At 38.4% G+C, this 25453-nt stretch overlaps 1 protein-coding gene across 2 annotated transcripts in view; it reads left to right on the forward strand.

The window, feature by feature from the left end:
* Window positions 1-25453, forward strand: part of ITFG1 (integrin alpha FG-GAP repeat containing 1) — a 219301-nt gene that overhangs the window by 101731 nt on the left and 92117 nt on the right. For both annotated transcript variants that reach the window (XM_006034335.3, XM_025216323.1), the window contains exon 10: window positions 7405-7577. In XM_006034335.3, the coding sequence (XP_006034397.1) occupies window positions 7405-7577 (173 nt within the window). The remainder of the gene's footprint in view (window positions 1-7404; window positions 7578-25453) is intronic.

A 25453-nucleotide genomic window follows, 5' to 3' on the forward strand; every position in this document is an offset into this window, starting at 1 on the left:
GGGGCCCAGCTCCCCTTTCCCCCTGCCTGCACGGGTCAGTCCCGAGCGGCACACGGCTCCGCCACTGCTTCTGGCCGGTGCAGACCCAGCCGGACTCCTCCCGTCCCCAGCAGCATGTGGGAATCCGGCTTCAGCTGCATGCTGCTCCGGATGGGACAGACCTGCCTGGGTCAGCACCAGCCAGCAGAGGCGGCGGCAGAGCTGTGTGCTGCTCGGGACTGACCGACACAGGTAGGGGGAAAGTGCAGCTGAGCTCCTGCTGCCCCGGCTGGCCTCATCCTGCGGTGAGCGGCACATGGGTCTCCTCTTCCCACGCGCACTGCGTCGGCAACATCAAGCTGACACGGTATGTGTGGGAGCCTTGTTCCTTCCCAAGCCCTTCAGCACCCATTAGTAAGCTGCTGGGGGAGGGACAAGGGGTGGGAACAAAAGTAAACTGTGTTTACTTTCGTTTCCTGTCGCAGCACCGCGGGCCACAGAAAATGCCGTATGTTGGACAAGCCTGGCATAAAGCAAGGGAAACCCGTATTTCCAATGGAGCAATTTTGAGGAAATCAGATCTATGATCCATCTGTTCCCAGATGCAGGTGCACCATTGTTGACTTCTTAATGTTCCCTATCTTCTGTCCTTCCTTAACATTATGCATCCTACCATTTTGTTTCCTTTTGACCATAGCAGCGTATTGGGAAGAGGTCTCTATTGAGATACCTGCAGAAATTTGTTGGCTGACGTTGTTCTCTTCCAGCTGTTTATGTAATTGTTGAGTGGTGTTGCATCGTTTATCTTGGGAGTATCTCTCTGTCCATCCACAGGAAACTTGTCATCTGCAAATTTCATCTTCTCTTTTCTGCCCAGGTTGTCATCAAGGGCAGCCACTCTAGCTAGAAATGTCACATTTTCCCACAAGCAAGCACAGAAACAACAAAAAGTTTACTTTTCAGTTACTTTTTGCTTACTTTGCTTTGTCAGTATAAGGACCTATCTTCTTTCTGCCCATAATAAAACTCCTGAATCTAGTCTACTCTAATGCTTATATCAGTGCTAGTTCTAATAAAGAAACTACTAATGTATTTAATCCTGTAGACCAAAGAATGGAAAAACTAATGAGAGGAAGGAGTAGGACTGAGACATGAGCTTCTGGAAATTTTTCTCCAAAGTCCCATTTACAAAAGAATTTAGGCTTTTAGGCACCCAAGTCCTATTGAAGGTTAATGGGTCCTGGGTTTCTAAGTGTCCAAATCACTTTTTAAAATGGAACTTAGACTTCTGTCTCATAGGTGTTTATAGAAATTTTACCCTAGATGCATTTTACTTTTTAATTCTGTAAAATGAACACATAATGAGGTATAACAAAACACTGTGCTAAGATTTCTTATGGTTTTCAAACTGTTCAACTTCAGTCTTTTCATCCAATATAGAAATTTTACTGTTAAGTAATTACATGTGTAAAGGATGCTCCTATTTTTTTTCTTCAATCAGAAATCATAGAATGAGAAGATTTAAAGTAGCTTTGTAATATCCATCAACCTGTATACATTTCTTGGAGCAAAGGCATAGATAATCAAAATTTATTTTAGTCTCTTAATGTAACAAGAAATAAGAATAATAATCTACTGTATCATTTGCAGAAGTAAACAGCAGATTTACTTGACATGAGTATATTCTTTCTATTCTGCCTTACAGAACATATTATGCCTTTTAGATTTACAAGGCAACAGTTAATCTTGCCTGCTTATATTACACAGTCCTACAAATGTAATGACCATATTGGCTGCTTACAGATGTTTAAAAAAAAAACAGACAAAAATACACTCTACTGGAAAAAGCAACATATTAGTTCAGCCCTGCTCCACAGCATCTATATAGATCAGGCATTTCAGTGAGGCTTTTTTGCGCTTTATCTAAAGCTAGTTCAAATAATCTATTAGGTAAAAGTGCCAGAAAAGCTTGATTAAGGTGCCCAGTCAATATAGATGTCCAACTAATGCTGTGCCTCTAAAACACCATTGTTTGGTTGGTTTGGGGTTTTTTTAACATCTGTAAGCAGCGGTTAAGGGTTTCTTTTGTTTTCTGTTTCTTTTTTTAGTATACTTAAAATAAGCTACAAGAATAAAATTATACTATGTCAACAGTATAATGCCCTCCATTAATGCTGACTTTCTGAAGGAACATCTTGAGAAGCTGGATACCTTCAAGTCAGCCGGCCCTGACAGTCTTCACCCCAGGGTACTCAAGGAGCTGGCGAGCATCATAGCCCAGCCTCTAGCACGGATCTTTGAAAACTCTTGGCGCTCTGGTGTAGTGCCCGAAGACTGGAAGAAGGCCAATGTGGTGCCTATCTTCAAGAAAGGGAGGAAAGTGGATCCAGCTAACTATAGGCCCATCAGCCGACTTATATCCCGGGGAAGATCTTAGAAAAGTTTATTAAAGAGGCCATCCTTAATGGACTGGCCAACGCCAACATCTTAAGGGATAGCCAGCATGGGTTTGTCACGGGTAGATCTTGCTTGACCAATATCATTTCTTTCTACGACCAGGTGACCTATCACCTGGACAAGGGAGAAGAGATTGATGTCATATATCTTGACTTCAAAAAAGCCTTCGATCTGGTGACCCATGATTGCCTCTTGGAGAAACTGGCCAATTGTCGCCTTGGGTCCTCCACGATCCACTGGCTGGAAAATTGGCTCCGGGGTCGGACCCAGAGGGTAGTAATCGATGGAAGTCACTCATCGTGGTGTCCTGTGACCAGTGGGGTCCCCCAAGGCTCTGTCCTTGGACCCATACTGTTCAACATCTTCATTAATGATGTGGACACTGGAGTCAGAAGCGATCGAGCATCATAGCCCAGCTATGTTGGCTAGCACTATGGAAGAAAGAGACTTGGGGGTCATCATTGACCACGAGATGAACATGAGCCTGCAATGCGATGCGGCGGCTAGTAAAGCGACCAAAACGCTGGCTTGCATCCATAGATGCTTCTCAAGCAAATCCCGGGACGTCATTCTCCCCCTGTACTCGGCCTTAGTGAGGCCGCAGCTGGAGTACTGCGTCCAGTTTTGGGCTCCACAATTCAAAAAGGATGTGGAGAAGCTTGAGAGAGTCCAGAGAAGAGCCACGCGCATGATCGGAGGTCAGGGAAGCAGACCCTACGATGACAGGCTGAGAGCCCTGGGGCTCTTTAGCCTGAAAAAGCGCAGGCTCAGGGGTGATCTGATGGCCACCTACAAGTTTATCAGGGGTGACCACCAGCATCTGGGGGAACGTTTGTTCACCAGGGTGCCCCAAGGGATGACGAGGTCGAATGGTCACAAACTACTTCAAGATCGTTTCAGGCTGGACATAAGGAAGAATTTCTTTACAGTCCGAGCCCCCAAGGTCTGGAACAGCCTGCCACCGGAGGTGGTTCAAGTGTCTTCATTGAACGCCTTCAAGATGAAACTGGATGCTTATCTTGCTGGGATCCTATGACCCCAGCTGACTTCCTGCCCTTTGGGCGGGGGGCTGGACTCGATGATCTTCCGAGGTCCCTTCCAGCCCTGATGTCTATGGAAAAAACAGATAGTCAAGCTGTAGATCAACTAAAACTACTATTTTGGTAACATTTCTAACACTGCCAATGTTAAAAGCTCTTGCAGCTGATACATGCACATAGAAGTAAAGTTGATCTGCCTTCAGAATGTAGGTCCTACATTAAAATACTTAATTGCAATATGTAAAGATTCAGTTTTACTCTTCTATTTGTGCAGTGTATTTGCATTTCAGTGCCAATAAAGTATACATTTAAATACTGCTGTTTATAAAGTAAACTTCCTGTGGGGTTAAAACAGGATAACAATTTAGTTTAATTTTAAGTATTTATTCTTTATGAGGTATTTTAATTAATAAAAATTGCCTAGTATTCTGTAAAATCACATTACCAGATATCAGAACATTTAGAATACATATATGATAATACTTTAGCTATATTTTATAATTTTATAGCTATAATAACTTGTGTTTTGCTATTAACATTTTTTGAATGAGTTAAAGAATGAGTCATTGTATTTCATTGTTTTGACTCCAGTTAGTTTGGTTTTTTTTTAAACTGCAGTATTTTCCAACAGTACTATTTATATATTTTTCTGTCCAATAAATCAGTGAAAGGAAATCTGTTCCTTTTTAGGTATGCACATAGGTATATACATCTGAAGGTTTACAACACGTATTGCTCTTTGGCATTCTTTGTACTAGACTTTTCAAATATCCAGCGGTTTACAAACTCAAAAAAAATACTGAAAAACAGGGGAGGGGGGAGTAAATGTTAAAGCCCTTTAAAAAAAAAAAAAAAAGCACACTATATTAAGTTATTTCATTAGTCTTCAGTTTTAAGACTCTCAAAGATGCTGTATATCCTGTGGTATTTCAAATGTGTCAAATAGCATGCACAGACATCTTCTGTTCAGAAACCAGAAATTAGCCTCCTCCTAAGATTAGAATCAGTTTGGCCATAGTGTAAACGGCATAATTCTAAAATAGTTCTAAGATGCTTCTGGCTGCCTGCCAGCCCCATCGAACCATTCTTGTGGTCATAATAAACTGGCATGCAACAGGTTTCTTGTTGTTATACTTCTTATACAAACTCCCAGGATGTCACCTACAGTACAGACTGCAAGACTTTTTCACCTATACTGCTTCTGAAGTATTGAAGATGTGAGGGGAAAGCCACTCCTGAAAAGACCAGCTTTTCAAGTTGCTTTTGAGCTTCTGGAATGATGTAAATTAGCTAAAGGGGCCTCATATCTTAAGGAAAACTTGCCAAGCTTCATATTATGTCAGATTTACTGAAAGACAGCAGAAGTACATCCATATACTTCCAAGTAAAACACATTCTGACTTATGACCTAGAGCCTTCATACAGTCCTCTTATCATGATTCTTCAGATTTAAGAGGGTTATACGAGGACTTGGATAGAAACATATTTAAGGCATGCCAAGCTGTTATCAGTAACAGTATTAATGAATCATTAGTGTGGCATTCTTTTGTTTAGTTGGAAACATTTAATGCTTCATAGGTTCATCGGGCTGGAAGGGAACTCATGAGGTTATCTAGTCCAGCCCCTTGCTCAAGGCAGGAATACCCCTCACTAAACTATCCCAGCCTAGTGTCTGTTCAACCTACTCTTCAAAATTTCCAGGGATTGCAATTCTACAGCAGGTGTGGGCAAAATATGGCCCACAGGCTGGATCTGCCATCCAGGACAGTCTTTAGGGACCCCATGGGCCAGACAAAATTTAGAAAATTAATATTTATCTGCTCCTGGCTGCCTGTCAAAGATGACAGGAGTCAGGGGCAGTAGGATCCAGGGGGAGCTGGCAGTAGGACCCAGCATCCCAGCCTCGCCCCACCCCCAGCCATTTCCCTGCTTTCCTGCCAGCGCATTACTGTGGCACCACATAGCTCCCAACTGCATCGTCGAACAGTGGGAACACGGGGCCCATGCCAGTACCCCATGGCCAGGAGCAGGAGGTTGGGGGTGGGTGGGTGTGTGTGTGCGCACACTCATGCACAGGGAGGGAGGGACAGTGTGTGTTCGTAGGGTGAGTCCCACTTGCACACCCACCATACCCATGCATCTACATGTAAATCAGGACAAAAATATTTTTTGAAATCAAATTATTGAATGTTGTAGATGTTCACTTTTTAGAATATAATTTTGTATTTTTCTGGTTCCGAGATGGCCCTTGCTGAAAGGAGTACTTCTGGGGGCAAGGGGAGGGACTTCTGGTGGCAAAGGACAGGGGTTAGGGGGTAGGGCTTCCAGTCACAAGATGGCAACCAAGAGACAGGGCACCTGTCAAGGGGTGGAGCTACCCATGCGGCCCTCGACAGCTTGCCAAAACTCGATAAGCAGCGCTCCGCCTGAAATAATTGCCCGCCTCTGTTCTACAACTTCCCTAGGTAGCCTGTTCCAGTGCTTGACCAGTTAGTTCTTCCTATCACCAACCTAAAATTCCTTTGCTGCAGTTTGAGGCCATTGCCCTAAGTTCTGTCCCTTGAGACCACAGATAATGGTATATCTCCTTCCTCTCTATAATAGGCCCCTAGTCACCTCTTCTCCAGGCTTAGTAATTCTAGTTCCTTCAACCTTTTACCATAAGTTATATTTTCCAGGTGTCTAATCATTTTTGTTCTGCTGGACTCTTTCCAATCCGCCCACATCCTTCTTGAAGCGTAGGACCCAAAGCTGGATGTAGTACTCCAGATAAGGCCTTAGCATAGAGTGGAAGAATTGCTTCCCTTGTTTTGTAAGTGACACTCCTGTTAATACAGCCCTGTATGCTGCTTGCTTTTTGTAACAAGAGCACACAGTTGGCTCATATTCAGCTTCTGGTCTATTGTTAACCCCCAGGTTGTTTTCCGTAGTACTGCAACCTAGCTAATGTAATTTTTCCATCCCAAGTGCAGGACTGTGCACTTTGTCCTTGTTGAATCTCATCTGGTTGATTTCAGACCATTTCCCCAGTTTGAGGTAATTCTGTATCCTAGACCTACCCTTCAGAGTGTCTGAGACTCTGCCCAACTTGGTGTCATCTCCAAATTTCCTAAGCATGGGCTTAGTCCAATTGTCCAAAATAACGAAGATGTAAAACAATACTGGATCCAGTACAGACCCCTAGGGAACACCACTTCCCTCTTCCTAGGTAGAACATTGAGCTGTTGATGATTGATTACTCACTGAGCATGATGTTTCAACCAGTTATGTATCCACATTTACAGTGCTTTCATCTGGTCTCTTTTTTAGCTTACTAATTAAAATGGCATGGAAAACAATGTCAAAGCTTTGCTAAAAAACAAGGTGCATCATTTCAAAGACTGTATATCTTTTTGTAAAGGGAAACCCTAATGACTTGACTCCCTATCAGCTGCTGGAATAGTTTAATTATGACAACTCTTTCTGCCTTAGAGAATTTACTCTGTATTTCCTTTGTAGTTTCAGATAGAGTATTTAATTTGAATTTGAATTTTCAGTGTATTCTACTGCTATGTTGTTGTTAGGTCCTGAACCTCTAAATGCTGAATGTCCTCAAATCTCATTTGCTTAAGCAAGAATCAAGGGTTCTTAACTGCTCATAAGAGGGGACTCAAGCACTGGATGCAGGAAGAATATACATTTTAAGGTCTAACAGCTATTCCTGAATAACTATCTATACAAATCAGATTCTTTGTTCCATCAGAGACAGGTGAAGTAATTCCGGTATATTAGCTATTACCCTCATAGGAATGTTTAAGGTCTTTATATTCCTTGATGACAAGTACTCTGAAATGGCTGTTAAGTCATGATCTCTGTTTCGTAGCATAAAGTACTTTAAACAAATAAAGCATACCTGCTTACCTCAGACTTTTTTTCTTTGCTTTTACAGTGGATTCCAGTGTTGCAGAACTTTCAAAATAAAGACACACTCTGGGGCTTTGTACCTTATAAAAATGATCCATCTGCAAGTGAACTTTCAGTTCCAATTACGCTTCACATTGGAGATTACAACATGGATGGCTACCCAGATGCTCTTGCCATATTAAGAAATACATCTGGAAGGTATCATTTTTACTTTCGGATTTACATATTATACTAAAGCTTATGTCCCAACATTAGTCTTGTCTATTTTAAAAATCAGACCACAGATTTATGATACATCTAATATTGTTTTGATATAGTGAATGTCTCCATCAACTTTATAAAATGAATAATTTTTTTAGGTTTGCTAAATATTTCCTCTTTAAAAGGTTTAAATTTTGCATAAACTTAAGCTACATAGGTCTGTATTGTGTGTTGCTTGTAATGAGCCTCAAGGGTGTGCATAAGCTTGGGCTAAGCTAAATTCCTTAATAAAAGGGAAGAGAGTCACCAACTCGCTAGAGCTACTCTTTTCCCTATCCTGTGGAATAGGTGAGTAGGATGGGCTAAGGAGTATATGGTGCATTATCTCCTCTTCAAGAGCTAGCTAGTATACCAGCATCAAAACTGTGGAGTTTTTATTTATTTTAAAAGTATTTATACCTTATGCAGGCCTGCTGGAGGGGGTGCTACAGAGATTAGGAACAAGTGATATGTGACTCCAGCCAGTCTGGTTCCCAGTTCCGCTAGAAAAAAATATAATTAAGCACTGTTCCTTTGGAGAAGCAGTTGACTCAATAGCATCTATTATGTTGACAGTAATTTCGTATGGCTTATGCTTAATTAAAGGCAATAGATGTTCTTTGAGATAAACGCAGAACAACTAGTTTTCATGAGGGACAACAAATGTTCATAGAGGCATTGAGGAAATTTGGGGAATGTAAATTGATTGTGAATATCTTCAGCCTTTCTTTGACCTGAAATCTCTTACAGACAATAAGCTCTCTTTGGTATGTACATCACCTTCCAAATTTTCCTTTGAGCACCTGAACAAACAGGGAACTAAAATGTGGTGTTTGCAAAAAGTTCTGGTCTCAAGTGTACAAGACCCAGTTTTTCTACTTCATTATGTTGGTGCAAGGGGTTGATGTATATGTTCCGTATATTCAGTCCACCACCGAAAAACTGATTTCCCTTCCTTCCATTTCACCTTTCTTTTCGAAGCAGTTTTTCCTTTCCCAGATTATTTTTTTCCTTATGCTTGTTTACCATTTGCTTATATTACCACATTTTTAGCCCTTTTCCTTCTGTGTTCTTTAGTCACTCTTCACTTTTCGGTTTCTTTTTTCTTCTCATTAATTTGCTTTACCCCTGCAAACCCTTTTCCCCATTTGCCTTTCACTTGTGGAGGGCCAACAAGTTACTCTTGGCCTTAGGGATGTGACAAAACAAGACAGGTTTGCTTGCTCTTCTCCTGATCCTTGTTGTCTATGAGAAGTCTGGTGTTTATAGCAAAATAGCTTTGCGATTAATAAAAAAATAAATTACTATTTATATATTCATCTGTATTTTCATCCAGTTTCCTGACAAAGGAAAACTGCACAGTCTTTTTTCAATACTTAAGTTATTGTGTAGATCAACTAAACTATCCCTGAAGGTCTTGGAGCCTGCTGCATAGTTGCTGTTTCAGTCTATGCTAACCAATGGCCTCTTCTCTCTCTGCTTGGAATTCTAGGTTTTGAACTGGCCTCGAGGTTGGAAAAATCCTTTTGGTTCTGTTTAGATTTTCTTGTTGTCTTCCCTTTACTTCCCTCCCCACCCCCTTTTATTTGGACAGCTTTTAGTGGCAAATTGACAGGCCCCTTTACCTCTCCGGGCAATTAGTGATTGGGTACTCCTGAGGTCGCTCTTTCCCATTTAGCAGTTGTTGACCTGCCTTACATTAATGAAAAACTTATAAATAAATTTTTACAGTTTCTGCCCACTTTTCCAATCAGTATCTCCAATGGTTGATTGTTAAGGCAAGCCATTTTCAGTCATAAGCAGCATATAAGGGAATGTTATGGCTAGCATCACATCTAGAGTCACCAGCTCAAATGGCTAGGTATCATTGTACTGCAGAGGCTGCTTAGGAGGGTCTTCATGTGAGCCCATACCAAGGCTATAAATCACAATTCTGGACCCACAGTAAGAGATCTTTACTGCTCTGCTCCCTAGCCCTGCTAGCATATAATGTGTAGTGTCCCAAATAGCTAAATTCAATGCATTTTGAGAGTCTTCCATCAACTGAAGAAACTTGAGCTAACATTCAGTATTTTAGTACATCTATCCAGTCACATTTTCTTATATAATTATTGTACTTCTTACAGTCTTCTGGATTTAAATAGTAAGTTTTATACAGGCATCTAATTTCTGTATCATCACATGCAATCAATAACATGGAACAAGTAGAGAGAATGAATTCTTTGCACATTATTGGGAAATTTTTGCAGCATACAGTATATTCAAGGTACTCAGCCAGAAAGAGAGAATGAATGCAGCACTGCACTCAAGGCAGTCTAATCTCCATTATGTTCTATAATCTATCCCTTCTTCAAGCAGTTAAAAACAAAAAAACCCAAACATCTTTCCTTTCTTAATTCTTTCTCAAACCATGTAGTATCATTGCCTTCTGCACTATCTCTGTAACATCACAAGCTGTCTTCTGTTCAGTTTTGTGTTGTCACACTATTAGAAAATAAAAAGCATCTCAAAACTCTGTAATATTTTCAGAGTCCCTATAATTTCCATGAGTTCCATATAGATTACTGAGATGGTCACTAACTATCTGCTAAACAGGATTCTAAAATGGATGTACTGATTCAGGAGGCTAATCTAACATATAAGTCTGTATTAAATATCATGGTAGTTTGCAGTAAGGTCTGGGAGGATGCTAGTATTGGCATATAGGCAAAATCTGCCCATATTTCTAACTACTAAATTTGAAAATAGCATTCCTCTGTTTATTTTAGTGGTACCTACACTGAATAATATTGTAGATGGAGTTTGAAGTGATGCTTGTCTAGCACTTTTCATTATAAAATCTTGTTTACAATTATGTATAGCTTCTAAGATTCATTAATTTAAGCTGGATATTTTGCTTGTCAGATGTCTACCTTATGATGACTCTGAAAGTTTCATCCTAAATGGCTTAACCATTTCTGGGAACAATGTTAATGAAAAATATATTTTTGTCCATGTTTAAAATCTTTCCAAGCATTTTAATAAGAAGTTTCTTGCTTTGTAATGATGTTTCATTTGATAATACTATGGTATTAGAGATATACCTTTTGCCATTCTAAAAAAATCTACTCACATTTGGATAAGTTATTTGGGTCATATATAGTAGCACAAGGGAAGATGGACAGGAGCCTTTGGGTGGGAGGTGGCTATGCATAGGCGTAGCAGTTTTGTTAGTTCTGTGGTAATGGTTTTGTTAGTTATACTGAGATGGAGAAGAACGAATAGGAAAAGGTAGAAGAGGAAGAAGTCAGTTATCCATCCTTCTAGTCAAGATCAGGCTGAATTTTGTTGACATCATGGTAGAGGGCATTTTGAAGCAGAGATTTGAAGACAGAACAGATGAGTAGCTTCTGAATATTGTCATGGATTTTTTTCCAAGAAGTTAGGAGAAGAAGGAGGGATTTGTCGTGTACTAAAGCAATCCATGTTTTTGCCAGTATTTATTCAAGATCAGGCTTAATCACAGGTAACTGATGAAGTTGCCTGATTGACAATCTCTTTTAGTTTTCTTTTGCTGGACAGTACATGCTTACATCTATTTATATTATCACAAGGGCCAGTGTATGCATTCTCCACATCTTAAAAGATTAGATATTTGCCAACATTATTGTCATTTAGTTAAGTCAGTTTCCACGCTCATGACTTGGATTATGTCATAGCACATCTGGACTTTAGAAACACTCAGTTTCTCAGAAAAATGCTTTATAGTGGTCAACCCAACTCAGTATATCATTGAAAAACAGAATCTAGTGAATTGTGGTCACAAGACATACTTCAGCTATTCAGGGGTTCAGCAAGTAGTACTGCATCATCTACATTATGATAACCAGTCAACCTGGTTATTACTTGTGCTACAGAATAGGTTAAATGAATGGAAGGAACCCAGGTTGTATTAGTTGATCAAAAAATGGCATAATTAAAAATGCACTTAAGTCTGTTCTATGCCAAACTGGATCTGTGATCATGACTTTGAGTTTACTGACAGGTTGACTGATGGTCCTCTAAGGTTAGTTATTTTATACCTTGCCCCTTGCCTTAATGTCTGAACATTTAGTGTCCTCTTGATACTTACATTGTTATATTTATCTCATAATGTCCATTATCTGCAAACAGGTCATATTTTAAAAGAAGGCAGGGTAGATTTGTACCTTTATAGACTAAAGTGTGCAGGTATATGTAATATATAGCACAAACTTTCATGAGCTAAACTTCATTTTATCTGATACTGTGAAAGAATGTGAACAAAGCTATGTATAAGGAAAGAGAAATTTCTGATGCAACCCTGCATATTTAACATTGCTCTTTACATCTTTACATTACATTACACTTTAATAGAAGCTCTTAGCAGCCAAACCAATTTATATTTGCAATTTACTGTAGTCTTTTAAGTCTTTAATATCTTGGAGACAGTAATTATAATTTGTCATTTTTTGAAGTTACTATCAAGAATGAAGTTTTGCCATCCAGTAGTTTCTTGTGAAAAATAATTACTGACTCCTACTGTCATCAACAATTTATAATAAGTGTAATAGTCATTATTGTATATGGACCATTCTACATTGCAGCTCTGAACACAACTTTATTATATGTTAACTGTTTGAAATGGTTTTCAAGACTCATATTCATTATTCAGGTGTACATTTAATGGCATTGTAGTTTATGTATACCTAGTTAATCATTCTTTCCTCGGAAGATGTATTTTGCATATAAAAGATACTAGTCCTATGAGTTTCCTGAAGCACAAGTAGTATATTACTGCAGAATATGAACATTTCAGTGTTGCAGAGGCCAAAACTTTTTTTTAAGAAAGATCAGATATGAGTGATCCTATATTCCCTCCTAATGATTTCTCTCACTATGTTAGGGATCCTGCTTTATAATACAAAAGGTTCTAGATGAGCAAATAATATCCCATGCTATCTGCTACTGGGTTCTGCGCACAAGGTGAGTATTGCAACAGGCTTCATGCTCTGATCAGCAGTTAGAGTTACCAGTTTTTAAGATCTCAGTTGTATAACAAGACAGTCTTGCAGAGCATGTACTAGACAAGGAGGAACACTTTGTTTCAAATGTTCGTTGATTAGTGCAAAACCAAAATATGAAAGATAAATTCAGTTTCATAAATCTTCATAAAATGGTTATATTTTAATTACCTAAAGATATGATAATATACCATAATTCAGGAGAGAAACTAAAATAACAACCCCTACTGATTAAATCCCTAAATAAATTTAATTAGATGTATTTAGTCTTTAGATAATTAGATCTCTGTAGCTGTTATCTAATATACTGTTGTTTGGTTTTTATAACAAGATTTCTACAGCTAAGAAATTGAAGTATCTTTAAAAAACACTTACTAGTTGCAGTAGGAAGTACATCTTAATTTCTTTAAAACTTACCTTATAAAATATCAGTCCACTTTTTTAATTTTACCATTTTAGTGCATTTTAAGCCTTTTATTATAAAAGAATTCTATTCAGGGGTTTAATTCAAGTGTTATGTGTACTGCAGGCCCATTAAATGAGTTTTTCTGTATTTTAGTATGCACGTGAATTTATCTATGCAGCTTAAGAATTATTATTATTATTACGCTGTCCTTTTGATGTGTATGCCTGCCTTATTTAGAGAGACAACATATAAAGCCTGAAATGCAGGTAATGGCAGATGCTGCCATACCAGCATGAGCCATTGTGCAAGCAGGCAGGCAGTCATAAATATCCTGCCTCGTGCTTAAATTTTTAAAATCCTGTTCCCTTGTTTCAGAGTTTGTATTGCATTATGGTCTCAGAATGATCTCTATGTATTTAGTAATGCCATACTGAATATCCCGCTTTCTTCATATACGTTTCTGTACCAGAAATCAGAAGATTAGTAAAGGGAAAACATCTCTCAATTAAAAATACTGTGCGTGTCACACAGCTCCATGGATCGAGTACTTTTTGCCTTCAAGCATTTAAAAAAAATTAGGTTTAATTTAAGTTTTAAAAAGGTATAAAGTATGTAAGATTTATGGAGGCTCTAAAAGGCTGATACATCATCAAATCTTTCTAGACATAAAGAACCTTTAATCACTAACTAAATAGCTCCTATCATTGCATCTGTGTTGCCTTTAAAAAAAAAATCCAGAATATGCAACACAACATTAACTCAGTTGGCTCTTCCTTTTATATTGCTTTATGGATTCCGTGAGTGTCTGGACCTACTCAAGCATTTTCATATTTTGAATAGCTACTAGCTGCTCACTTGGTCTCCAGGTGCCAGTGTTCTTCACTTGGGAGCCTTGCTTACATGGTTTGCAACTTCTTCCCTCAGTAAAGAGTAAAAGCATTAGTGTGTATCAGTATGGCTGTTGGTCTCTTGAGACAAATCATTTGATAACAAGCATTTTTCTCCATTGGGCTGGGCGCGAGGGGCTGCGAGCACACGTGTGTGTGCGTGCACATATATTTGTATATGTGTGTGTGTGTTTTTAACAACACTTTATAAGAAACATTAGTTAAATTTTACAAAATGATACCATGAAATGGAAGTTATTTTGATACATGATTTTATGAAAGTGTGATTAATTTATTTTAGAAGGTTCCTTTTGATTAAAACTAGACACCCTAAGTAGTGTTATAAATAATTTAATTTGCTTTCCTGAAGACAAAATACAGTGTGGTGGGGGTGAATGGTAGGAAATGGGTTTTTTACCCTTGCATAGATCTGTACCATAGTCACTGCTTAGTTGCATCTTGCCTGTATTTGAGATTTGAATTTTAGTATTTGAGGCTTTTCTTATTTTATTCCTCTACATCTCTCAGTTATACTAATCAAGTTATAGAGAGTTCCTTTGAGACTAAAGTGCATATCCACTATGAGGAAACACTATGGGAAAACATAAATAAAGGAAAACTGCTCCAGAGGTGATGCAATCACCCTTCAGAGGAGGTACAATCACCCACCCTGGAAATCCTCAAGAGGAAACTAGACAGTCACCTTGCTGGGGTCAGCTGACCCCCAATTATCCTTCCTGCTCGGTGCAGGGGGCTGGACCCGATGATCTTCCAAGGTCCCTTCCGGCCTTGCAATCTATGAATCTATGCTTCCTCTTAGCAAGGGTCAAGAATATAAGTAACAAAGCTGTAAATTAGAGACCAACTATTCTGTGCTCAAAAGCCTCAATTTAAAAACACAAATAAGATTGTAAGAGACAATACCGTAGGTACCCATCACATCCTCTATAATCAGAAATAGAAGCAAAGAGCACTTGAAAGAAATAAAATACCTCAAGGCTTTTTAAAAATTATTTTGGATTAACTATAGCTTTTGAGATATTGTAGAAAGCAGCTACATCTCCTGAAGCTACTTTGCAATGCTGAGCAAGAGCCTAAGGATAACCATGTTACATCTTTTCACATTTTCTTGAAAGGAGCACTTTTGGCTTTCTACGCAAGAAACAGACTTGCAGTGTGCACGTTCATCTTTTTTAAGTATCTTTGCTGGATGTAAACTGATTTGCTGGTTAAACCTTTCTGGTAACTTGAAAATGTAACTTGATGCTTTCATTCCTTCTCCTTGTGGAATTCCAAGATAAATACAGGCATGTATAGATCTGATTTGATTTGTACTGAAGGTACCAGACTTTACCAAGTGTTACAGCCATATAACATGCTAAACCTCTATGTGCATTTTATCTGATACAGAGTTCATTTGTTGAATGTCTTGATTTAATGCCAGAAGTAAAATTTAACATCTGCAGATAATGAATTGGAAATTTACTCCACAATGGGTGCATCTATACGTATGCTTTACTGTGGAGTTGACTAATTAGCTCTGCAGTAAAGAGTCGTCATCTACATGTGTGGTGCTATTAGACTGTAGTAAACTAATTAACATCACTGTAGGATAGTAGTGCCCAGCACAAGTACTATCCTACAGCGGAGTTATTTAGTGTGCTGCAACATGCATGTAGACTGTGACCAGGGCTGGCTGGAGCACAAGGGTGCTACACTAGGGGCTTCCTGCTGGCCAGCCCTGCACTATAGCACCCTCATGCCTCAGTCAGTCCCTCTGCAGCACATTGAGCCAGAGTGGAGTAGCTTTGGGCTGGCAGGCTGAACCCCCTCCTACCAGCCAGGGCATGCTGCAGTCCCAGGCACACATGTAAACATTGTACCTGGAAGCATTAAACTCTGGTGCAAACTGTGCTGGAGTTTATTCAACTACATTAATAATATGTGAATGTGCCCAGTGAGTAAAAGGTGTTGTTTTTGGTTTTTTGTTTTTTTTAAAGGGTACTGAAAGGGTAGTACTGGAACTTCTATTCTTCAGCTATCAGGAAATGAATTTGGTTGGCAACAAATTCAAAATTGATATGAAGAGCTTCCCACTCCACATCTCATCATTAGACTTCGACACTTAGTGCCATAAGATAATATTGAGACTGAGAGCAAGATTCAGATTGGGAGTGGAATTTATATGAATAAGTATCCATTGTTATGTTAGTTTAATGCATGCAACAAATATTTGCAAAGCATAGAAAATCTCTACAGTTTAGATTATTATGAATTAGAGTGAAACATCCTTGGAAAGCTATCTGTTGCAGATAACGATACTGACCTAGATTAACCATGGGTTTGACCCAGAGTCCTTTCTTTCCTGTGCAGTTATTTTTCTCACTGATCATTGCTTTTTTTTAAAATCAAAGGCAGGAAATATTTTTATACCTTTACAAGCATCTTTAACACAGATTGTCTAGGGAAATTCTTTCTGCCCTACCCTGGAGGGGCAGTTTTTCAACATTGTACAGTTGCCAAGTAACAGTTACCTTAAGGGTTTTGCCTTGACATTCCCTGTCTTTGGTCATGTTTCCAGGGCTTTCAGCAAGAATTGAATGTAGACTTTGCTGTATCTTCAAAACAGGACACAACCTATATTAGGAGTCATTAACTGAGCTACAAAGCAAAGGGGTGAATGGCTTTGAATTTCACTGGTGAAGTAACCACCTTGTCTGCCTTTACACATTTTTTAACAGGAGTGCTGTTCTAGAATCCTTCCATTCACCTGCTGCGTAGGAGGAATTGTCTACATATTTTGATTCCCAAAGTTTAGTTCCAGTTTTAAGTGTTGTTGTTGACTGTCATCCACCCTCACTTTCTTAAGTATTTTTAAAGTGCTGCTTCTTTTACATGCCCTTGGTCAAGCCCAAAACTGACTTATGGATTTTAAGGAAACTAGGTACATTCTGTCTGAGTTGCTTTTATAAGTCTTCCAATCCTTTCCTATATCAATGCATCTCAAGAAAGCCATCCATATCTTTCGATACAGATTCTCAAACAAAGCCATCTGAATCTTTGCTTTGTATCTTGGTAAGGTCTTCAGATTTTTAATGAAAGCCATGGCTACATGAATCTGTACAAATAAAACCTGCTGAAAAATTGTCTTATACAGCTCTGACCAGCAGCTTACTTCTTTGTTAGATTTATAGTTGTATAGATGGTCAAAAAAGAAGTATTCCTGTAAGGAGTCGGCATGAATCAGGTAGTTGATTAGCAGATTTCTGAAGATTTCATTGTGGTGGATAATAGGATTCCATTTGGGAAAGAGGAACATGATCCTGATATAGAAACAAAAAGATAATAGAGGAGGATATGGTTGAAAGGAAAGGAATGTTCAAGGGGAAGAAATGGTACAAAAAAGGAAAAGGGAGAAATGCCAAAACTGGACAGAAAGTACAATGGAGTAAAGAGAGCTGAGACATGCAATTCACTGGTGAAACCTCTTAAATATAAAAAGGCATTTGCTCTTGCCCCTCTTCACACAGAATTCAAAGTAAATTTAATTAAACATGTTGCAAATTGCTCCACATTTCAGTTTTACACACTTTCCCTTCCTGTAGCCAGTTGCATTTTTTTTTCATTATTCATCATTGTGAACCAGTAATCAAAAACTGTAAAGTAGCTGTATGTGAAGAGGCTCTTCAGAAAAAGAAAGATCTGAGCCAGAACTTACTGGCATGTGTGGCCATGATGCTGAGGCGGGGAATGCCGCTGTTGCCAGAACCCTGTTTTCAAAGCTGACGCATCCTCTGTATTGGTTCCCCATGCCACTCCTCACCTATTTCCAGTCAGGACTTCACCTAGGCTGGGAGCTTACAGAAGAAGAGAGCCAGAACATGGCATGAGCTCCCCATAAAGCCTCAGAGACCTAGCTCTGGGGATGGGATTTGAGACTGGATGCTGGTCATAGAGCTCAGAGGAGCTGTGACGTAGAGAAGCATTCTGCCAAGCATGGCAGCATCAGCGTAAGTCCTGGAAGCCAAGAGACTGCAACTGCAGGACTCCCAACAGACAGAGAAGGGCTTTTTTATCGCTTTCTTGCAGTAACTTCGGGACTGCTTAAGCACAAAGAGGGCATTTAACAGCAATAATGAAAATATTGTTCTGAGTCCCTGAAGGGAACAGAGGTAGACATGTGAAAAGAGAAACGTTTAAAGGTGACAGTGTCTCATGAGCTGTTGAATTAGGAGTTTCTTTGCTTGTCTTTGGGGTTTTTTCTTTTTGAACGTGAAATCCCACCATGGTAGGTAAAGCCAAGTACCTGAACTAAAATGACAGAACATAAAGAGATTATAGAGAGAGACAAATTTGCAAGGGGGAAATTGGCAAGATTGCAAATCCCTGAGAATTAAGTACTCACCTGGGTCTGATCACTCAGGGTGTCTGTCTTCCCAGCCTCTCTTTAGTGGTGTGGGCGGCTTCCTTGTCAAGTAAGATGTGCCAAACAGAGATGAGAGAACCTGTAAAAAATAAATAAATAAAATTTAAAAAAAATTATAAATACAAGAGTCAATTTTGTGAAAAGGCCAAATCAGTTTTGAGAAAAATATTTTACAACGAATGATAGTGATGCAACAACTGGTTGGCATATGGCTGGGGTGTAAAGGGAGCCCCAGTAGGAACAAGCCAAATGCCTTAATGATTGACCTTCGTGGAAACAATACCTCCTGAAGAATAAACAAAAAAATCATCAAGATGTAGTGTGTGCAAACTGGGTTGTGAGCAGGATTTAGTCATTTAAGACTGGGGAGTGTTGGCTCACAACATACACTTACAAGTCCCCAGGACGTTGAGGACTGCGCCCATACTCTGTGCCCCTCCGACACCGTGCTACAGAGATTCCATTATCTACTGAGCTTTTCACCTTCTCTTCTTTGATTACTATGTGTTAGAAATACTTTTATACAACCTAAAATGGATGTTTAGCTAATGATTTGCATGTAGCTGAACTCTGCTTATGTTTTATTTCTGTGATGGGAAGTGTATTCTAGGTGGATTTTACAAAAATGAATGCATGAAAAGTGAACAGAGAAGAGTAGTAAGTCTGAAAGATGGAAAAGCTGTAAGACTGTATATGTAAAGACAGGTTTGCAGATATAGTCATACTAGGATAATAGTTCAGCAAAAAGCCCTAACATGGATGCAGTTACATTAGTATAAAAGTTTCTATAATTTGGATAACCTATACAAGTACAATTGAATCTAGATTAGGTTTTATAAGCATAGCAAAATCAGTGAAGCAGGGAGAAGAATCACAAGCATGTAGTGTCCTTGGTGATGCTGCACATATCCTAATTACTATCCATATTAGTTGTTAAATTTATGCTGATTTAATAATATGGGTATTATCTTGGATCTGTATGTAAGCTGGAACCTCTTTTACTTGTTCCATAATTCAAGTGAAAAAGAAAGTTCAACACTATATTTTAAATATAGGAAATAATGAATCATATTTCTTAGTCCACATCCAAAAAATGTTTTCTCCTTTTCTTAATGCACAATAGGGTTTGGTTTTGTTTATTACAAGAGGCTGCAGGGTAAAATAGTAAGGTTTTAAATGTGGTAATTTATCTTACAGTCAGATATAATATTGGATGTCAATGATATTAATAAGAACCAAGATGAAAGTTAGATGAAAAAAGATAAACAATGAGAAGTCAGCATATAATGGAATTTTGTTTGTTATTTCTTTAATACCCAAGATGTCTAGACATGATTTTAGGACGTGTGTCCAGAGTTTAATGAAACAAATGTGTGGGCATCCTTGCCTTTGCCTTTGAGAAGCCATTCTTCAGTAAAATCTTTGTTAATTAAAATGTTTGTTGTAGTCTTATATGATCTATTTATTAAAGTTAGGGCTAAATGCGTATTTCCTCAGCATATTTAATAAGAGCTATTTTGCACAGCTGAATGCTTCCGTTGCATCTGATAACAACAGTGTGAAGAATAAGAATTACTCAACTGAATCAAGAGTTTGAGAACTCGTGAGTTGATTTGCAGAGAGGAAACCTTCTTAATCAAAGTTGCCTGATTGCTGGACCAGTTTGAATGAGAAGGATTAGCTGATCCTTTTACAAATATCTGTGTCATCCTCAAGAAAGGATATGCCTCTAATATTGATACTGGCTTTTGCACATCAGATAATGTTCATTGTTTGTTTAGTTATATACTGGAATATATTTCAAGGATTTTTATTAAAGTTCAGCTACTTTTAATATGTCTGCCCAGAATGCAGAAAGGTGCAAAACTGTATCAGTTTTTATCTGGTCATACATAGTTTAATTATCGGTCTAACCTAATCTATGCAATATAAATGAAATTTTGAGAGCATATAAAATTTCTGTTCAGGTAAACTGGCCATCTAGAGTTGTCAGGTATTATAAGTGGCATTAGGAGTAATGGATCAACCTACTCCAGTGTAATAATCTGAATTAATTTCTGTAGAACCTGTTTCGTAGATTAGTAGGATGCCAAACATGTTAGGTTTTTTTTCTGTCCTTTTTGAAAAAGTATGATCTCAGGATGAAAAAGGCAACAATTTAGTCAGGAGATGTATTCCTACTTCTATCATATTTTCATACTAAGTATTTAATCCAGTGATAGCTATGATTTTGAAATACACCATTGAAAAATATAGAGAGCAATGAAAATCCATGACCATGATTCAAATAAATACTATATATTTGTAGTATTTCCCAACAGTTTGGCGTTTTTCAAACACAAACAGATTAAAAGAACTGATATCATGGGATGTTACTATGTAGCTGACATTGTTTCAATAGTGTTCATGTGTAGTTTTTTCTATGGTAGCTATGTGGCTATTTTATTAATGACCATGAAAATATTGAAAGCACTTGAAAACATTTTGGAATAGCACTGAACTAAAAATGTATCTAAGTTTGCTATCCCAGAGACAACTTGGAGTTCAAGTAGGGTGTCCTACTGTTTTGTTTCTATTGCCTAGCTTAAAAGTAGGATATTTGTAGGAATGGAATGTCATTTTCCCATCAGCAAGCAATTGGATGCATTTGCACTTGAAATAAACAGGCTGCATTTAGTAAACAGTGGTCTCAAGCTGAGGCTGAAAAAGAAAACTTGTCCTCCTACATTGATTTCCTTGTAAATAATAGTCACACTTCAGAGTCGGGCTAAAGTTGGTTTGGTATTTTCAAATGAATGGTACTGTACCGTAACTGCATATCAAATTGGTTTTCCTAGTATCAAGACAATTTCTTATCAAGCTACATTATTCTTAGGATCATAGGAAAGAAAATACGGCTGGAAGGAATCTCACAAGGCATCTAGTCCAGCCCTCTACTCAAGGCAGGATCATCCTTCAATCGCCCAATTGGGGCATGGTGCTGGGAAAAAGCTACGGGGCTGGGACCTGCCCCAGATAACGACAGTTCCTGGCCATTCCCAGGCTGCTCAGGGAAGTGTGCACATGCAGACTTCCCCTTGCAGCTTGCAGCTAGCTGGCAACTGTACCAGTCTGGGGCAGGTCCCACCCAGCTCCAGGCTGGGTGGGGAATTCTCATTGAGCAGTGAGCTTCCCAGCCCCAGCTCTGCAATCGTGGAGCTGGGACAGGGAATTCCCTGCTGCCAGGGCAGAGGGACATTGTACCCACTCAAGCTCTGATGGTGGAGCCCACCCCAGCGGCAGGCAGCTCCCAGGGCCAGGGAGCAATCTGCCGCCCCCTGTTGCCCGGCTGACCAGGAGCAAAATTGCTCCTGGTCAGCCATCTAGACATGCCTTACTGCACAGTAATTACTCAGCAGTTAATTTGTTACTTGCATTTGCAGGTTGCAAATTAACTGCTGAGTAGAGCAAATTACTGTGCAATAAGGGTCTGCACTTGTACATGGTGACGCTTACTATGTAGTAATTTGCTCTACTGAGCAGTAGAGCATCTTGTGTAGATGCACCCACTCTATCTTTGAGCATACTAAACTTTTGAGTATAGAATACATAGAATGTTGTTCTCCACATGTTGTCAAAAATGGATAAAATCATTCCTAGTACTTATTGTAGGTTCTCAGAACTACATTATATTTTCAAGTAGAATCTCTGTTGATAGTGTGCATTTCCACCCTATTTTTTTAGTACTACGGTATATGTAAACTGCTATCTTCTGTGGAAATTCACAGTATTTTAATCTGAATAATTAGTGTTACACTACTCTTCTTCAAATTGCTCTGTTAGTTTGCAGCACAGCTTTCTAAAGGTTCCTGTATTTCAGTGATGCATTATAAAAGGTTCTGGGTTAAAAGGCAGCCTAAAAAGCAATTTTAAGTATCCTCTGTGCAAAGTAGATTTCATATAAACATCGGTAATGAAAAGAGCCCTCATAGATTCTTAAAATATTGAATTATACTTCTTTGGGTTTTGTTCTATTCCCCCTGCCCCCCATCCTGTCCCATCCCCACCCCAGGCAATGAGTAAAAACCTAAAATGGGGAGGGGAGGTAGCTCTTGCAAATATCTGAAGCAAAATTGTGGACCCATTAAAGCTGAAACAAAAATTGCGTTGACATCTGCAGAATCACAAATTTAGTTCTGATCAAAGGAATATATTAAGTTGCATAAATGCCCTTTTAATATGAATAGAAGTTATACATGCAAAACAGAAGAAGTATGTGGTATATTTTGTAGTTTTTTTTCCTGGGATGTTTGACAGAAAAAATTGTGGTTAAATTCTTAATATGCTGTGTTCATCATTGAATTTTGTTAGAAGGTATCACAGAGACAGAGTAGTACTACCTTTTTGGATCAGTTGGTTTTCTTCTTTGAACATGCATTCCAAGTGTGCCAGCCTTTATGCTCTTTGGTTGTTTAAGTTCTTATTGTATCTTAAGTATCATTATTTTTTCAAATATAAAGAGAGCTGCTTGATGCTGTACTTAAACCAGCAGAACAGCTCTTTTTCTTAAGAAATAAATGAACAACAAGGTCATGAACACCATAATCAAATATGATCCTAATAAAGAAAAATATAACTGAAGGAGCCAAGATGAACAATTGGTACATTTCTTATAGTATTAAGGTAATAGTACGGCAATCTGAGTCCTTTTATTAATCCAGGCTGCATTTTCAGGGTAGGCTGAAAAGCTTAAGGAAGCAAGCTACTTTCAGAAAACAAACCACTCTGACTTTTAACTAGTAATTGTACACAGCTGCTTAATTTAAAATAATTTTAGAGTTGTCAGCCCATTTCAAATTCAAGAAGTAAAGAAGAAAGATACAGGAAAGAGATAAAAGTTAGAATACAAATGCTGCAAACAAAAACTTCAAACAAAATCAATGTAAAAATAAGTAACATAATCAAACCAATAGTTCTTTAGTTTGTATAGCCCTGATTTATTTTTCATACTTGCTTAAATAGTACACATCTCTGCCAAAATCTTCTTGAAAGCTGCAAGCATATGAAATGTTTAGATCAGAGTTTCTCAAACTTTGAAGTAGAAAGTACCCCCTAACTTCTGAAAATCGTAATAAGTACCCCAGCACTCAATTTTCCAGGGGATTTTATATTTACAGACTAATGAGTGCCATGTGTTGGAAGAAGGACTGTGTATATAAGGCTCTGACATGATAGATGTCTGATTTGGTGTGGCTAGGGTTGCCACCTTTTACACCAGGGGTGCACAACTTAAGTATGTACCTGGACTAGAGGTGATGTTGGCCAGAGCTAGGAGGGGTGAACCTAGTGCCACACAAAGCACAACACACCAAATTATTACTGGGGAATTTAAAGCATTGCGCAATGTGTAGCGCACCAAATTTTTTACCATAATTTTGAGAGGAGGAAGGAGCAAGAGAGGGCAAGAGAAAGGAAAAGAAGGTGAGAGAGTGTTGGGGTACCTGTGTAACCCCTGCCTGTCTCGCATACCCCCAGGGGTATGCGTATTACAGGTTGAGAAACGATGGTTCAGATTATCAGTATTGTAAGAAGCTGTCATCCTGCCAATCAGTTTATTTCATCAGCTGTATTTTTCTTGTTTCAAGTATATTGCTTTGTCAGTGTTAAGTTAACTAAAATCTGTCTGGTGACACTAGCCATTAAACATAATAAAAATTCTGATCGTAGTGACTGGAAGATGGGGTGCTCAATATGTAAAATTGGAGGTGAATTTTAATAGGAAATTTGTCCTTACTAGGGAACTGACAGTCTTGTATTTAATTAACAGTTGAATAACTTTATCAAATGGTTATTTATAATAAAACTGAGCAATTTCAAAAGTTACCCTTCAGCCATTGAAAGATCCAAAATATATTCATGAAAAGTAGTGTTGGAAGACGGAAGAGAAAGATGTAGACAGAATTTTGGAGGGTTTTTTTGTCTTTCCTGACCTTTCACTTGTATTTATTTCTATACTCACTGCCAAGTCTCTACCTAATATTGTAAACCCTTTCTGAGCCAACAGAAGTAATTAAATGCAAAGAATAAGTGTAGTATGCAACAAACAATTGCTTTAATTCCATTAATAAGGTTAATATCCCTAATGTGTGTGGGGGAGTGTGTTTGTTGGGTTTTTATTAGAAAATTCAGTGTAAGGAAATTGTTTGCTCTTTGACTTATTGTAACCTGTAACATCTAAATTTAGCCAGGAAAAACTAATTTATTAGTTAAGGCCTGAAAGGCAACACATTTTTAAAATTCCAGATATGGTGTTAGTTTGGAGCCTAAAGTTATTTGAATACAAAAGTTCATTGAAAAAATTACTTACTTTACTGTCACTTGTGGCTGTAAATCTTACATCAACTGTATTGAATACCAAGCATGAGGATAAAACACATCTGCTAAGGTAAGTAATGACTATATTTAATAAGGTTAAATGTTTTTGTTACTTCCCAACAGTCAACCCACCTTTTTTCTTTCCTTGTAATTCCAGCAGCAGCCAGCTGGCTTTTTCATGTAGTAACTTTTTCCAGCATTGGTGATTCTGAACTTGGCAGCAGCACGAACATTTATGTTTGTTCATTCTTCTCGCCATGTCTTTCAACCTAACCACCCTCCAGGATTTAACAACTATGGAGAGTGACTATAATGATACAAATTGATTTCAGGATTTTGTCATACCCATAATATCCACAAGTCTTTTTAACTGTGGTTCTCAATGATTTCCGTTGTTAGTTTTGTTTGTTTATTTTGGGGGGTTTGGGGAGAGGCAGAGGGGTTCCACTTGTGAGGATCCTTTATACACCTAGTACCCCATCTGAAAAGAGATATGCCTAAAAGTTTTGGAGATTGTACCATTTCTGTCATAAATTATTAGATAGGGAAGAGCCTAGCTTTTTTTGAGTGCCTGAAACCTGCGCTTTCACATTGTCCAATGCCAATTACATTTAATTAGTATTAAAAGATGGTCCACTTTTCTACAGCTTTCACTTCTTTTGTTTCCAAACCTGTGGGCAGCTTCCCAAGATAGATAGTCACCTTTTCTCAGATTTCAGCTATTCTCCATTCATATTTTG

Source organism: Alligator sinensis, unplaced genomic scaffold (assembly GCF_000455745.1).
Source record: "Alligator sinensis unplaced genomic scaffold, ASM45574v1 scaffold827_1, whole genome shotgun sequence".
Classification (NCBI taxonomy): domain Eukaryota; kingdom Metazoa; phylum Chordata; order Crocodylia; family Alligatoridae; genus Alligator; species Alligator sinensis.